The sequence below is a fragment of the Sorex araneus genome, chromosome 2, assembly GCF_027595985.1.
Source record: "Sorex araneus isolate mSorAra2 chromosome 2, mSorAra2.pri, whole genome shotgun sequence".
In the NCBI taxonomy this organism is placed as follows: domain Eukaryota; kingdom Metazoa; phylum Chordata; class Mammalia; order Eulipotyphla; family Soricidae; genus Sorex; species Sorex araneus.
In genome coordinates, this window is record NC_073303.1 from 306,267,127 (window position 1) to 306,281,999 (window position 14,873).

At 36.3% G+C, this 14,873-nt stretch overlaps 1 protein-coding gene across 1 annotated transcript in view; it reads right to left on the minus strand.

Moving 5' to 3' along the window:
* Positions 1–5,241: 5,241 nt before the first annotated feature.
* Positions 5,242–14,873, minus strand: part of ECT2 (epithelial cell transforming 2) — a 57,880-nt gene continuing 48,248 nt past the window's right edge. The window contains 6 exon segments of the mRNA XM_055127267.1: positions 5,242–5,286; positions 5,288–5,464; positions 7,469–7,615; positions 8,505–8,612; positions 12,826–12,980; positions 13,949–14,087. Coding sequence (XP_054983242.1) covers positions 5,242–5,286; positions 5,288–5,464; positions 7,469–7,615; positions 8,505–8,612; positions 12,826–12,980; positions 13,949–14,087 — 771 coding nt within the window.

Here is a 14,873-nt window from a genome sequence, read left to right on the forward strand (position 1 = left end):
ATTGAATGTGCTTCTTGCAAGGTTCACACATCTTTTTCTCTTTGTTTTCAACTGAGATCTTACTTTCAGCCAGGCATTTTCTTCCTTGTATTTTGGTTTTTAATTGGGGAACTAGGGAGATTATTCCTAGCTGTGTTCAGGGATCCTTTTGGTGGCACAGGGGACTCTATGTGGTACCTGATTGGCTGTGTGCAAGTCAAGTGCCTTACCTCTGTGCTAAACAATTAAGACTGTTGGTTTACTCTGTATAATTTCTAACATACTCATATAATAGGAGTTAACTTAAGATGTGTTTCAGGATAATAGGTACTAACTCCTATGCCTCTAACAAGGAGAGATAGATCCATTCTCTAGCTAAGAATCATATTTTGGTTTGAATTTCTCCCACTCCACCATTAATATCATCTAAACGCATCACACTGGCTCTCATTTCTCTCAATTTCCATATGTAAAAACATCTTAATGAAAATATATGCAACTGATATATTCTGAGTACATTCAACATATTTCCAACTTCATTTCTTAACTCATGTCATTTCCTTTCCCTGGAATCTCCACTTTTGGAGAAAAGCAGTTTTAACTCCAATAAAAAAATAAACATGTATGTGGGGGGCGGAGGGTAGGTAAGATAGAGAAGGTACCAGTACGGCAATAATAGCTGGAAATGATCACGCTGGACAAGAACTGAATGTTGAATGTAGGTAAAGGGATATACCTGATAATCTTTCAGTATCTGAATTGCAAACCACAATACCCAAAAGGGGGTGGGGGGAAGGGAGAGAGAGAGAGAGAGAGAGAGAGAGAGAGAGAGAGAGAGAGAGAGAGAGAGAAGCACCTGTCATAGTGTCACAGAGGCAAGCTGGGGTCGGGAGAGTTGGGAAGGAAACAGGACACTGTTGCTGGGAAATAATGTGCACTGGTGAAGGGATGGGTGTTGAAACACTGTATGACTGAAACCTAATTGTGAACAGCTCTGTAAGGGTCTATCTATCTCATAATGATTCAATAAAAACATTTTTTTTAAAAAAATATGTATTTCTGCCATAAATATATATATACAGATAAATACAATTTCTATATAAAATATCACAGAATTCACTACCTGCATTCTGCAGAATCTAGACTTTAAACGCCTACCCTACATGTAGCCCCGTACACATACTGGTCAACAACAGTAAGAGTGGAGGCTGGGGCTGCGGCTCGGCAGGACACTTGCTTTGCGAGTCTGATCCCCAGGACCACTGTCTCCTGAGACCAAGACAGGAATAACTGGAGCACTAGGCCAGGAGCAGCCCTAGTACCACAGGTATGGCCCCAAAACAAAATAAACAAAAATTAGTGGAGGAAGGAATAAACAAATTTGTATGCAAATATATAACAGACTATAAATTGAAAAAGGTATTCATAGTAATCTATAAAAATTTTTGAAAAGAATTGCTTAGACATATGACATGATAAAAACACAGATTTTAAGTATTTATTTACAAAGCTCTTACTAATACAACTGCTTTTAAAATATATCAATAAAGGGTCACTTACTATTCAAAGGTATTACATATATGGCATAGAAAATAAAATGTATGTAGCCACAATAGAGCAGAAAATTGAAAACTGTTAAATGACAATTACAGATTCGCAGTGCTCTCTGAACAGATAGAAAATAAAAATGCATTTATTCACAGAAACCTAGCTATCCTTATGCTACTAATTACTAAGAGAAACTGTTGTAAAAGATAACATAAGGGCTTGAAAACTATTTTACAAAAGCAAATAGATATACTTCTATTTTATATTTAATTATGTAACACAATACAAAGTTGACCATACACGTGTTTATACATTTTATAGATGATTAGTGTAACTGGTGCCAACATTAGAATTATTTCAGAATGAATATGAACAATCTTTACCACAATTTTACCATGGTTTTAGCCTTCAAAATAAAATCCCATATACTACCCAACTAAATTAGGATTTGCTAGTAGAGGCAATCACTATACATACATCCCCTCTGAAACAGCTGTAAGTGTAAACCAATGTCAAGTTTATGCAAAATGTACAGTATTTTTTAATCTCTTTGTCCGTATCTGAACTTACAAAAATATTCTGAAAGAGTCTCCTGTAACTTATTTACTAAGAGCAAATCTTTTTTAAACACATACAGATCTTAACATTTGAGGAAGCAATAAAGGAGCAGTTAAACTTCAAACAGCACATATGCAACAAGATCCCACTAACTTAATCCATGCAGATTTATACCTACTAAGTACTGTAATATTACCTAATTTCTGCACAAATAGAGATATACAACTACATAGTTCTAAAAATTCATTAATGGACATTATACAACTACAGTACATTACAGAGCAGTGTTTCACATTTACCAACAAGATTCACTGTATCAGGTTGTAGAGTTACAGATATTACAAATAACAAATTATTGGCCTCCAAATGAGGGATTTGAGTAGAGATAAGTTAAATCAAAATTAATTTTGTTTACATGAACTTAACTTAAAAAAGTTTTTAAAGAAAAAGTCAAATGGCATCGTTTAGTGTTACCCATCTTCTTTTCAGCTTCCACCAAATGTTAATAACAAGTACCATTTAATTTAGTTTCTTATTTGAATGTGAGGTGTTTGTAAGTTCCTATAAATTAGAAGTTCTTTCAAGCTTCATATCAAATGAGTCGTAGATCTACTTAAAGTATGACTTCGTCTTTCAAAAAAGGAAGGAAGGCTGACAAGGGAGGGAGATGGAATGCCCTGTAAAGACAAGTAAGCTATATTTAGTTTTTTCCTCTTAGTTCAACATCATACATATCATTTTTACATTTTTCATAAATCACCACAGAAATGGATTACAAATATTTTAAATACTAAACTCCTTGATTAAATACAAGAAATTAAAATTAGGGAAGTCACAGGTCAGTGGACAGTCAGGTATGGGCCAGCAGTGACCGGACACTCGGGGGCCTCGCAGGATAGGGGTGGAGCCAGCCCTTGTCCTCCCCCAACCCCAGACCTAGTCGCTGCCCACGAAAAGTCTCTCTGGCTACTGATTAAGCTGCTTAACGGCCCTGATCCCATAGACACACAAACAAATCTCGGAACTCAGCAGCTTTTGGCACAAATCCCACCAGATTTCATTATTAAAATTTCAGAATTCCAAAATCATATGCTACTCATAATCAGCAATAGAAAATAAATTGTCTAATGTTGCTTTTCCGTCAGGTCTGAGTGTTGGGGGAAAACCCCAAATAATAATGGTGGGTCTGGTGTCAAAATACTGAATGTAATCAAAGTAGAGAGAGTACTGTGAGATCACCTGCCACACAGGCAGGGGGAGGGTGTGCGATGGTGGGTATACTGGGGTTTTTGGTGGTGGAAAATGTGCACTGGTGAAGGAACGGACGTTTCATCATTGTATGACCGAGACTTAAACCCAAAAGCTTTGTAACTGTTCTCACGGTGATTCAATGAACAAATTTATAAAATAATAAAATAAAATTAAGGAAGTAGATGAGAAGAGAACAACTGAAACTGTTATTCTCTGAAATGAATGGCTAGACTAAGTTGACTGCATTCATTTAGCTGGAAAATAGGTACTGGCTTACTGTTTCAGATTATTTTTTTAATTATAAATTATTAAAGATATTTTGAAGTTAAAAAAACAAGAAAATTCAAAACACCCTAGTAGCTTTCTTCTTAATAATAAAACAAAACTGAGAGTGAAACAACTTGACGGGAAATAATTTTCTAAATTTTAAAGTCATATATTCCTAGAAACTTTTTGTTACGTGTGTGACTGGAAATGTGTTTATAGTGCATGCACGTGTGTGTAATTTTACTACATGTAAAATCTGATCAAGATGTTATTAAAGCAGTGACTGAAGCCACATACATGAATGACTTGATGCTACGTTGTCTCTTTCATGTGTACAGGTATAATCAAACTCCTTTTTTTCCCTCTTGAACTTTTCTTTACCATCATTACTGGTATTGTAGATCACTGTACCTCAATAAGTGAATAATGCAATGTGTAATCATGTAATCTGTTGCTAAGTGGACGGATCTGCAGAGTACCATGATGAGTGAAGTTAGTCAGAATAAGAGGGACAGACACAGAGTGACATCTCAGATGAGGGACATAAAGAATCCTAGTAGGGGTACAACAAGTGCCCAAAGGTAAGAAAAACTAAAAACTGGTCTTCAGTAGGAAGCTTCTCAGAGGGAAGGGTTGAAGGAAAGGAACCCTGGGGCAGTGGTGGAGAGAAGCAGACACTCTGGTGGAGGATATGGTGCTAGAATGTTTCATGTATAAATAGTACTAGTAAGTGTTTTGTAAACCATGGTGCCTAAAACAAAACAGAATTTTTAATAGTATTTTAACTCTCAGTTAAAATTAACTCCCAGTATCTAAATAAAGGTATAAAAGAAAAAAAAAAAAACAACTTTCTTTAGCCAGAGAGCAGCTCTTGAAAAGAAACTTCTAAAAAGAAATATTAATGTTTAGCTACCTAAATTTACTGTTTCAGAGGTCAAGGCTAAACATCATCAGAATACGTAACAATAAGAAACATGCACAAGAATAACAAAACACTTAAAGCACAGTGTGTAAAGAAAGTGAATTAGAAAGGAAGGTTTTATTTTATTTTAACATAAAATGAATGAGTAATTGTAAACCTAAGTGCCAAAAAAGTAGCAGGGCTATAAGTAGTAATCAATAAGATAGTAAAATAGAGTGTTTATAGTCAGGTTGGTATTGTCATTCAAGTGATAATACATTGTTGATTTAAGTAGGTATTATTAAAATTCAGATTTTTCCTTAGGTGAAAATTATAACTTGTCATATTAAAAAAATAAATTTATATAAATGCCATAAATCTAAAATTAAGAATATGATTTGGACTATAAAACCTTTAAAAGAAAATCATTACTTTTTTTAAATGATCACTTCCATAATTAAAAAAAAAAATCTAACGGGACTGATTTTTTTTCTGGACTTAAAAATATATTATGAGCAAAAATATTTTTATGTGCCAAGAGGCAAAAAAAAATTCTATTCAGACTAAGATGTTGTGAATTCAAAGCAGTCATAAAGTTAATTCCAAAGTCTTCACCCACCTAAATAAGTGATTCTAATGAAAAACATACTTCCTATTTTTAAAATATAATTTTAAATAGCTAATAAGCTCACATTAAACTTCACGAGGCTTGTTTCCATTACTGGTTGGCATATCTCCTAATTCTTCACAAATATCAAAGATGACTTGGATAGATCTTTTTTTGAAATTTGAAAAATTAACATTTCCTTCTAGTATCTCTGAAAAGCTAGCTCGTGAGGCAGAATGACGTACAGATCGAAACCAGGATTTTTGAGAACGCCCACCAGTAGAGTTTGAGTGCTGAATATAAACATGCTTAGAAAATCCAATTACATTGCTTGTGGAAACAGAATGGGTAATCTGTTAGAATAGAAATAAGCAATTGAGAAGAGGACCTGAATGGCTTAATTTAGGTACTTCTTATGGATATTGTCTACATAAATGAGACAAAATATAATATAAAATAATGTTCTAAAATTCTTCCTAAAACCCAATTATTTTTACTTGAAAAATGTTACAAGTTATTTTAGATGTATAAAATAAGTGATAGTGCATTTTATAAAACTTATCATCTGATCTTAATGAATTTATGCTAACTTAAAATCAAGTTTAACATATTTCTAACTGACCAGATTTCTTGATGTATATCTATATTACCAGCTGAGTACAACTCCTTTCCCATTTGCTTAAGATTAACCTTGATCAAAAATCCGTATAAACATACTCAAAGATTTAGTTTTAATTCTGGCGTATTACTTTTTTTTTTTAAATGTAGGAGTACTGCTAAACTAGCTTCTTAGTAAAAGCATTTGAGTATCAAGTATATTTTATAACATAATAAGTAGCAACTATAAAACACTCACTATGTACCAGGTACTACCCGAAGCAATTTACATGTAGTAATCCTTACAACTACTGTTAGATTCATTTCAAGACAGGAAACTTGAAGACAGAAAAACCACAGGGACTGGAAAGACAGCACAGTGGTAAGGTGCTTATCTTGCATGCCGTCCACCTGAGCCCGCCAGGAGTAATCCCTGAGCACTGTTGGGAAAAAGAGAGAGAGGGAGAGTGGGAGAGCGGGAGAGGAAGAGAAGGAGCAAGAGAGAGAGAGAGAGAGAGAGATGCAGAAGGAGAGAGGGAGAGGAAGAGACAGAGACAGAGGGATCTATCATACAACTTGTAAACAGCAGAACCAGGATGTGAACACTCAAGTTCAAATGCTACTACTGAACTACTACTAAAACTGCTTTTTAGTATATAAATCAAGTAACATCTGTGTGATGTGCACATGCATGTATGTGTATGTTTACTTCCAAGAACTGGTTTATTTACTCCTTTCAGTAACAATAAAGAATAAGCAATATTAACTCTTTTCTTTCTCATCTACAAAAATAGGAATGACAATAAGAAAATTATTGAGGGTGACATAAGTCATAAGTGACAGCTACCGCTTTTTTTCCTCTTTCGGGGCCACATCCAGCTGTGCTCAGGGGTCACTCCTGGTGGGGCTTTGGGGACGATACATAGTGCCAGGATTGAAACCAGGCTGGCTACATTCAAGGAGAGTGACCTGCCTGCTGTCCTGTCACTCAGGCCCCAGTAACTGCTTCTCTTATCCTTAGAAGGGTAGACTGAAAATTTTATAAAAAAGAGATATATAACTCATATATATGTTTAGTGATAGTAATAAATGTTACAAATGTCCTCCTAATAACATCCAATAAGGCTGGGAATTTGGATTGTTCTGAAAACATTAAAAAATATGCAGATAAATTTAAAATTTATATCATCCTCTCAAATTTAGTTTCAGAGATTATAACCTCCTCATCACAGAAATAGCAAAAATATAACTCAGTCTCTGCTATATTACTGGAGACAACCTTTATAAACCGAAACACCGCCACTCATATTAGAAGAGGGATAGGTCAGAAATACCATTTTTCTTTTTTTCCTCAGTGAAGAGGCGGGTATGGGCCACAGCCAGCAGTGCTCAGGGTCTACTCCTGACCTAGGACTCAGATCACTGCAGAGTCCACTCCTGGGTGTGCCCAGGGAAACACGCTGTGCTGGGGTTGGAACAGGATTGGCTTTCCATAAGACAAGTGGCTTAACTAACCCTGTGCCATCTCTGGCCAGGGAACATGTTTCTTTTCTACAGAATTTAGAACAGATCTCAACCCCAGTACAAATTTCACACCAAATAAACTGCAAATTAATAAATCTAGTTTCTTTGAGGTTTTCTCAGTTGTCTCTGGCAAACAAAGACTGAGGCGCTTCATGGGGTCGGGGAAGGAAATGGGGGCACTGAGATTTCAATCTCCAGACATCTAAGCCATTTACCCTTTAAGCAAAGCTACTCACTGCTAATGATGAAGTGCTTGACAGACGACTCAGTGCATGCTTGTCACTGCTGGAAGGACTCCTTCCCTCCACAGAGCTCTGGGACGTCATGAGAGCTCTCCGTAGGGCTCTTCTGGGTGTTTTGGAGAAGGAGAAGGCTCTTGTCACCTAGAGGGTAAGAAGCCTTGCAGTTAGCTAGACAGCTAGCTGGTAAGAATGACACAAACACAAAGCCAAAGGTTCATCTGTTTTTTTCTGCCAACAGTACACGACTGACTTCAGACAAAGCAGTGAGAAACTGCACTCTACCGCAGGCCGCTCCATCACGCACTCACAGAGCACAGCGGAGGCCTAAGACAGAGGGAAACCGGCCCAAGGGAGGAGCACTTGGGTTCCTGCTTGATAACGCTACAAGAGTGATGAGACCTAAGCGCAAAACCACTTACACTCAATTTCTTTATTGAAAAAGTACAGAAGGTCATTTGAATCACCATTTAGAGTTTTTATCTAGCATCACTCATGCTGAATGCTGGGGAAATACAAAGATGATTAAAATATAAGGCCTCCCTTTGAAAACAAAGAAAACAATAAATTTAAGTGACTCCAGCAGCAGAACTATGACTGCTAATCTTTCTTGAATATTTAAATTCTAGTTCTACTTTTAAAAAGCCCCGTTGCTAGTATGTTGCCTTCAACAATTCTGATAAAGGTAAATAGGAATGTTCAACATTAAAAGAAAAAATCACACAACAATAGATTCAAGGTTTCCTGATTTTGTTATAGACGTTTTGCTGAAAAATATTTAACATTTAAAATGAACAGACACTCCTTAAACTAAAATACCATTAGTACATTCCTACGAAAGTATAATGCAGAGTAGTATCACTATAACAAGAAGATGAGGGATAAGAAGTTATAATTACTGTTCAAAGAATACACTGAACAAAATTTATTAACTCCATAGGTCATTGCCTAAAATCAAATAGCAATGGTATTTTAATATTCCCTGAAAAATACATTTTGGAGATATGGTAAATAATTATTTTATAAGACTCACTCTTTTTGAAGTCTTTTTGATTGCTCTAGATGCTCTACTCAAGGTACTATCCATATCTTTTGTATTTACTTCAAAGGCTTCAGGATCAGCAGTGTAAATAAGGTTCTCCTGTCATAAAATAAATTTTTTAAATTATTTTAAAATATAAAAGTAGAAATACACAACTATCTCTATATTCAAACCTTTAAAGCACTTACTCATATTCTCTTGAGTATTTATAAAATCTACTCAGTATTTTTGCTGATATTATTTGTGTAACATATCATTAGTTAACACTTGTAGATTTAAACCAGTGGTTCTAAACAGAGATCAACAATTCCTAGAGTAGCAACGGATAGAAATTAGAAGGTAAGTAGCTGCTTCCCACCTCAAAACTTTGTACAAAATTCTGTGTATACATATGTGCAAAGTGCATTATGGAGGCAAGGGTAAATCTGAGACAATATTAATCTCTTGGGAAATTTAACTTATTGAAACTTATATTTGTACTTTCAAAAGAAAACAAGTTAAATGACATGCTTTTGCATATTCCTACAGCCAATTTCACTTCAAATATATAAATCTAAGCTATTAATTGGCAAGCTGCCTCACTATTCTAACACTATAAATTATTTCCTTGAACTATAATTCTATGGCTTGGAGAGGATTTTATACAACCCGCGATTATTGGTTTATCTCAAAATTTTCTCATCTACAAAATGTAGAAAATTCTTAGTATACTTAACCCATAGTAATCATAAGGCTAAAACAAGATAAGACAGCAAAGTCCTTTGAAATGAAAAGTTAAACTCTTTTATAAACACAAGATGTTAAACATTATACTTCGGGTCTACAATTATGCGTTAGCTCTCCACCGCTGACACTCAGGCAATGAGCCTTTTTGCTTTCTCTTGGTTTTTGGGCCAATCCAGTGGTGGCCAGGGTTTACTCCTGGTTCTGTAGTCAGGGATCACTCCTGGCAGGGTTCAGGGGACCATAAGGGATGCTGGGGGTGAAAACCAGATCATCACATGCAAGGCAAGTGATAGTACCACTGTACTATCACTTCCTCCCAGGAGTCTGTTTTCTAAAGTTGTCAATTTCATTGGAAAACCAAATCCCCCTGTCTGATATGGGCCTTTCTTACTTGATTCATTTGTTAACTAATCAATAGTTGCTTATCTAACCCTAGCCAAGCAAGAGTTCAGTACTTGCTATCAATAGTTTTTAAAAATGTCACTTAAAAAAAAAAAGAGTAGCCACACCCAAGGTGCTGAGGACCCAGTTACCCTGGGCAGCAATACTCAGGTACAGGGGTACAGTCCTGTTGGTTCAGTGCTATGCCTTCAGAAGTACTCAGGGCCACCAGGATGGATGGGTACTAATTGAAGCTAGGAGTGACATGAGTGCTAGGGATCATTTGCCTCATTTCCCTAGCCCCAAATTACTGTTTTTTTGTTTTTCAAGTTAAATAAAACATAAGGGGCAAAGCAACAATACAGTGAGTAGGGCGCTTGCCTTGCACGCAGCCAACCTGGGTTTGATTCCCAGCACCTCATATGGTTCCCAAAGCCTGGTAATCCCCAAGAATTACCAGGAGTAATTCTAGAGCCAGATGTAAGCCCTGAGCATTGCCACTTGTGGTCCAAAAACAAAAACCAAAAAGGGCTAGAGAGATGGTACAGTAGGTTAGGTGACTTGTACGCGCCTGGCTGGGGTTTGATCCCTAGCAACCCATATAGTTCCCCAAGTCTGCCAGAAGCAATTCCTTACTGCAGAGCCAGGTGTAATCCCTGAGCACCATTGGCTCAGGCCCCAGAAACAATAAATAAATAAATAAATAAATAATGCTACTAGAAGTTTAAACCATCAAAGTAGCTGGCAATTACCAAGAGGTGGGCTAAGGGGGCTGAAGAGATAGTGCAGCAGGCAGGGCGTGACTCACCCAGATTCTATCCCTGGCACCACCACATACGGTCCCCTGAGGCCCCCCAGGAGTGACCCCTTAGCATAGAACCAGTAATAAACACTAGACACTAACACATGTGCACGCCCCCTCCCCCAGATGTGGGAAAAGCTTGATTTGTAAAGAAATATACATGTACTCAGGGGCTATTTTTCCAGTGCTTGTGGTGTCTTAAGGGACCATGTACCAGGGATAGGAGCTAGGCCTTAGGCATGTAAACCACGTACACTAGCCCTGTCATTTAGCTCCTTCGCCCCTCAGGTTGATGCTTCAACTACTCAAAATAGTAGGGGATTAGAAGCCTCACTTAAACTCATTTGTTAATAAAATTATAGTCTTCCTCTGATTTAGGGGTTAGAAATGAGCAATGGGACTTCAGCAAACTACCATCTGACCTCAGGCAATATATGGAGCACAATTAAAGATCACAGGTCAGCAAGAGACCAAACATACATATGTATTCTGAGAGATAAGATCTTCAACAGATTAAAACGCTAACCTTCAATGTGAAGCGACAGAATACAGAACATCATATCCACAAAAAGAAAAACTATTCAGGGGTTTAAGCAAGTAAAGGATACCTCTATTCTAATCGTCAGCTTGAAGCTGTTGGCCTTAGCTTCACATGTCAAACAAGACTAGATTGTTTTCTTTCAAACTGAAACAGTTTTGGGACCACATCTGCTCAGGGGACCTCACGCAGCTCTGCAAGACAGCAGCATGCCGAGCGAGTACCTTACTCCCTGGACTATCCTCTCTCCAGACCTACATGTGAAGTATTTTTTAATGTTTTTATTAAAAGAATGGTGATTAACAAAGTTATTGATAGTTGAGTTTTAGGCATATGTTCTAGCACCACCACCAGTACCAACTTCCACCCACCAGTGTTCCCAAATTCCTCTCCATGCCGTGCCTCCACCCACGCCTGCCACCCTCCCACCAGCCTACGGTCTTGACCATTTTCAAGTGTGGTGATTGTACTGTTTGGTGTTGTTGAGCCCATGGTTTAGAAATACAGCTACAGCACTCGCCCACATCACCAGTATACCAGAGGCCCCTGATCTCCTTTCTTCCCTCGCCACTTTTCTTTATCATTGTCATCCTCCCCCACTTGATTTCTTTCCTGCTCTGTCCACCCTACACTCTGGGGTAAGGGTGATCTAGAAAATTCCCTTTTAAAACAAGTATATTATTTTAAATATGAGCAAATGCTCATATGAGCAACTGAAGCCACTGAATTTAGTTCTTAAAAAAAATTTATAATCAAAAAAATTGTCATTTAATCTGAACATAGTTGAATATTTGCTGCCATCTTGTGGTTAACTCTGTGAAATTTTTTTCATTAGCTACTCATATTTCAGTTCTAAAATCATTGGCCATGTTGTAACTAGTAATTCAATAAAATGTATTTGAAGGAAATTTCTTTGAACTCTATAGACTTCAGTACTGTAGTTATAAATTTGAAGAGAACTGCAGTAGCCATCTAGTCATTGGCATCCTGATAAAGGCAGGAGTAATTCTACAAAGGCAATGCGACCTCATATAAATCCATTGTTATACAGACTCATAGACCTAAGAAAAAAATTTGACCTTGAGTGAATAGTGTAACTTTTATAACAAAAGATTTCTGCATCATTTTTCTAGTCACTGTTCTATTGCATATGCACTAGAACTATATTTTTCTCCATTAACTTGTGTTTTTTTTGTTTTTTTTGGGTCATACCCAGCGATGCTCAGGGGTTACTCCTGGCTCTACCCTCAGGAATTACTCCTGGCAGCGGTCGGGGGACCATATGGGATGCTGGGAATCAAACCGCATGCAACGCAAATGCATGCACCTACCCACTGTACTATTACTCCAGCCCCTCCATGAACTTTTTAATGGAACAAATTTTTCTCACATATCTTCACTTTAATCTGTATTGAGTAAAGGTAATCATATATTTATGATGGCATCTGACTTCAAGAGGATGGACTGAGAAAACTAAATTGGCAACTTGTCTGACAGAAAAAGCAATCTGCTACAATTCCTTTACTGCTTTGAATAAAAGAATAAACTAAACACCCTTCATTTTATAAAAAGTGAGGTCAAAGACCAGCAATGAAAACCACCTAGCATATTACAAGTCCCAGAAGCCTCACGAAATGAGAGCCACAGAAGCTGTACGACTTCTAGGACCTGTATGTAAGCAAGGCTCTCAAAGGAATCTTCATGTTTCTATTTCAAAAACCATTCAAAATACCAGTTCTCCTTAATATATCCATAGCTAAAATTCTCCTGCATTCATAATTAACAAATCCTAGAAACATACAAGTTTACTCAATGCATTGCTGCAAAGTTTAAACTTTCATTATAATAGTGTTTTAAGAACTTACAGCATCTGCTTTACAAATGGTGTTGGCTACATGTCGACATAGCATCTTTAGCCAATTTTCCTTTGGAAGTTCCTCTGATATCATCTGGAAACTGAGCAGCACATTTGCTTGCTCTGTTGGTGGTCTCACAAGCAAAGCAAAAGCATTACGGCAATCTAGGGTTTCAGAATAATCATAAACATTAAGTTTTACTCCTTGGAAAATGATAAGATTTATGCTAGTTCCCAGAAAGCAACAAAATTCCAATGAAACTATCTCTTCTCTATTCCCACCCTCTCAATTTTTTGGACAGAGAAAATCATAATATCAAATTGAAACCCTGGAAAAAATTTAAAACAAAAATTACCACCACATGACCGTGTGAGAAAATTAAAATAATAATTTGATGCCATTAAGTACGCTGTACTTTCTCCATAGCATTTAATAACTTTAATAAAGCTTTTGTTTGTTTGTTTTTGTCCACACCCAGAAGTGCTCAGGACTTACTGTGGCTGTGCTGAGGGATCTCTCCTGATGGTGCTTGGGGGACTATATGTGGTTCAGGGACTCGAAATGCCAACTCAAAATATGTTGGCCACATAAGAGGTCAATGTCTTAACCATAGAACTATTTATTTGGCCCTGATGAAGCTTTTCATAGATTTCTTAGAATGTGAAATTTATGTTTTAATTTAAAATGGCATTATAATATTTGAGTAACTGAGCCTACTTACATGAAGTTCAAAGAAATAAAATATCCTAATACTAAAGCTGCTACAAAATGTTTTGTGTTCAACATGCTAAAATAGAAGCTATTGCAAAAACTAAGTTTCCATAATTGCTAATTCCCCACAATAGATTTTTTTAATGATTATGTAATCCTTATTAAATGTAGTATTTAACAATTAAACAAAGATAACAATGTGAGTTGTTAAAATTTCTTATAAAATACCAATCTAAAGATACATGCACTCCGATACTCATAGTAACACCCTGCAAAACAGCAAGAAGCATAACAGATACTTACCAGAACTGTATGACTTATGCAAACAATTTAAGGGTTGAAAAATAAATAAGGTAGTAAATCTAGCCTACAATGAATGTGAACAATTTTCATTTTCCAACAGTTCATCCAATGAGCATACCTTCTGTCTCTCTTATATCCAATACCTTCTTAATTTGAGAAAGCGGCATTAAATGAATATGCTTTAGAGAAGCTGTAGGTCGGGTGTTGCCATGAGGACTCCTGAAAGTGCCTATAACTTTGTGTCGTTTTCTTGCCACCTGATTATTAGGGGGAAGAAAGGAGGTGAGAGAAGAGCAGTCAGTAAAATGAATTTAAAGTAATATAAAATACTTAAAAATGGCATTAATCACAAATCTATATGTTCAACTGACAACTAGTCATTGCAAAGTTAATGTAAAAAATATACAGTAATTTCTTATAGTACGGTTAGCATGTGACAGACTCACAGAAGTCACTGTGTAGCAGAAACATACATATTTGTATGAAAAAGCTCAATATAGGAAATAGGGGTAGGGTCTGCAAAAGGTCCCAAAGTATGAAATAACTTAGAAGCATTGTGAGTAGTAGGAAGAAAGTAGGATAAGTTCAGGAATTGTTGCTCTGGGATCTCTCTCTCAGGTTCAAAACATAATTGATTTCAGTTTAAAAACAGAATTCACAATTATCTCAGATCCTCTTCAAGGTTCTGTGGATTAAGAAGTATTACATAGAAGTAGTTCAGATTTTCATTTTATTTACAGACTACTAAAGAAAGAAGATTAAAGCAACTATATAATACACAAAACACATGAAAAAAATCCCAAACTTAAGGTGTTGTATTTAGCATATACTTTAAATAGTTGTCTCATGAAAGGAAGAGATCCAGTGACACCAGAGTAAGCGAGCAAAATTCTATAAGGTACTTATTTTTCATTTCCATTAAAACCTTGCAAAAAGCACTTTTTTCAAAGTTATAAGTATCAAATTAAAAACATTAACACAAATGATTTATATTAATTTAGTCATTGAATTGTGACTGGTTACAAATGTCACAATCATATTGA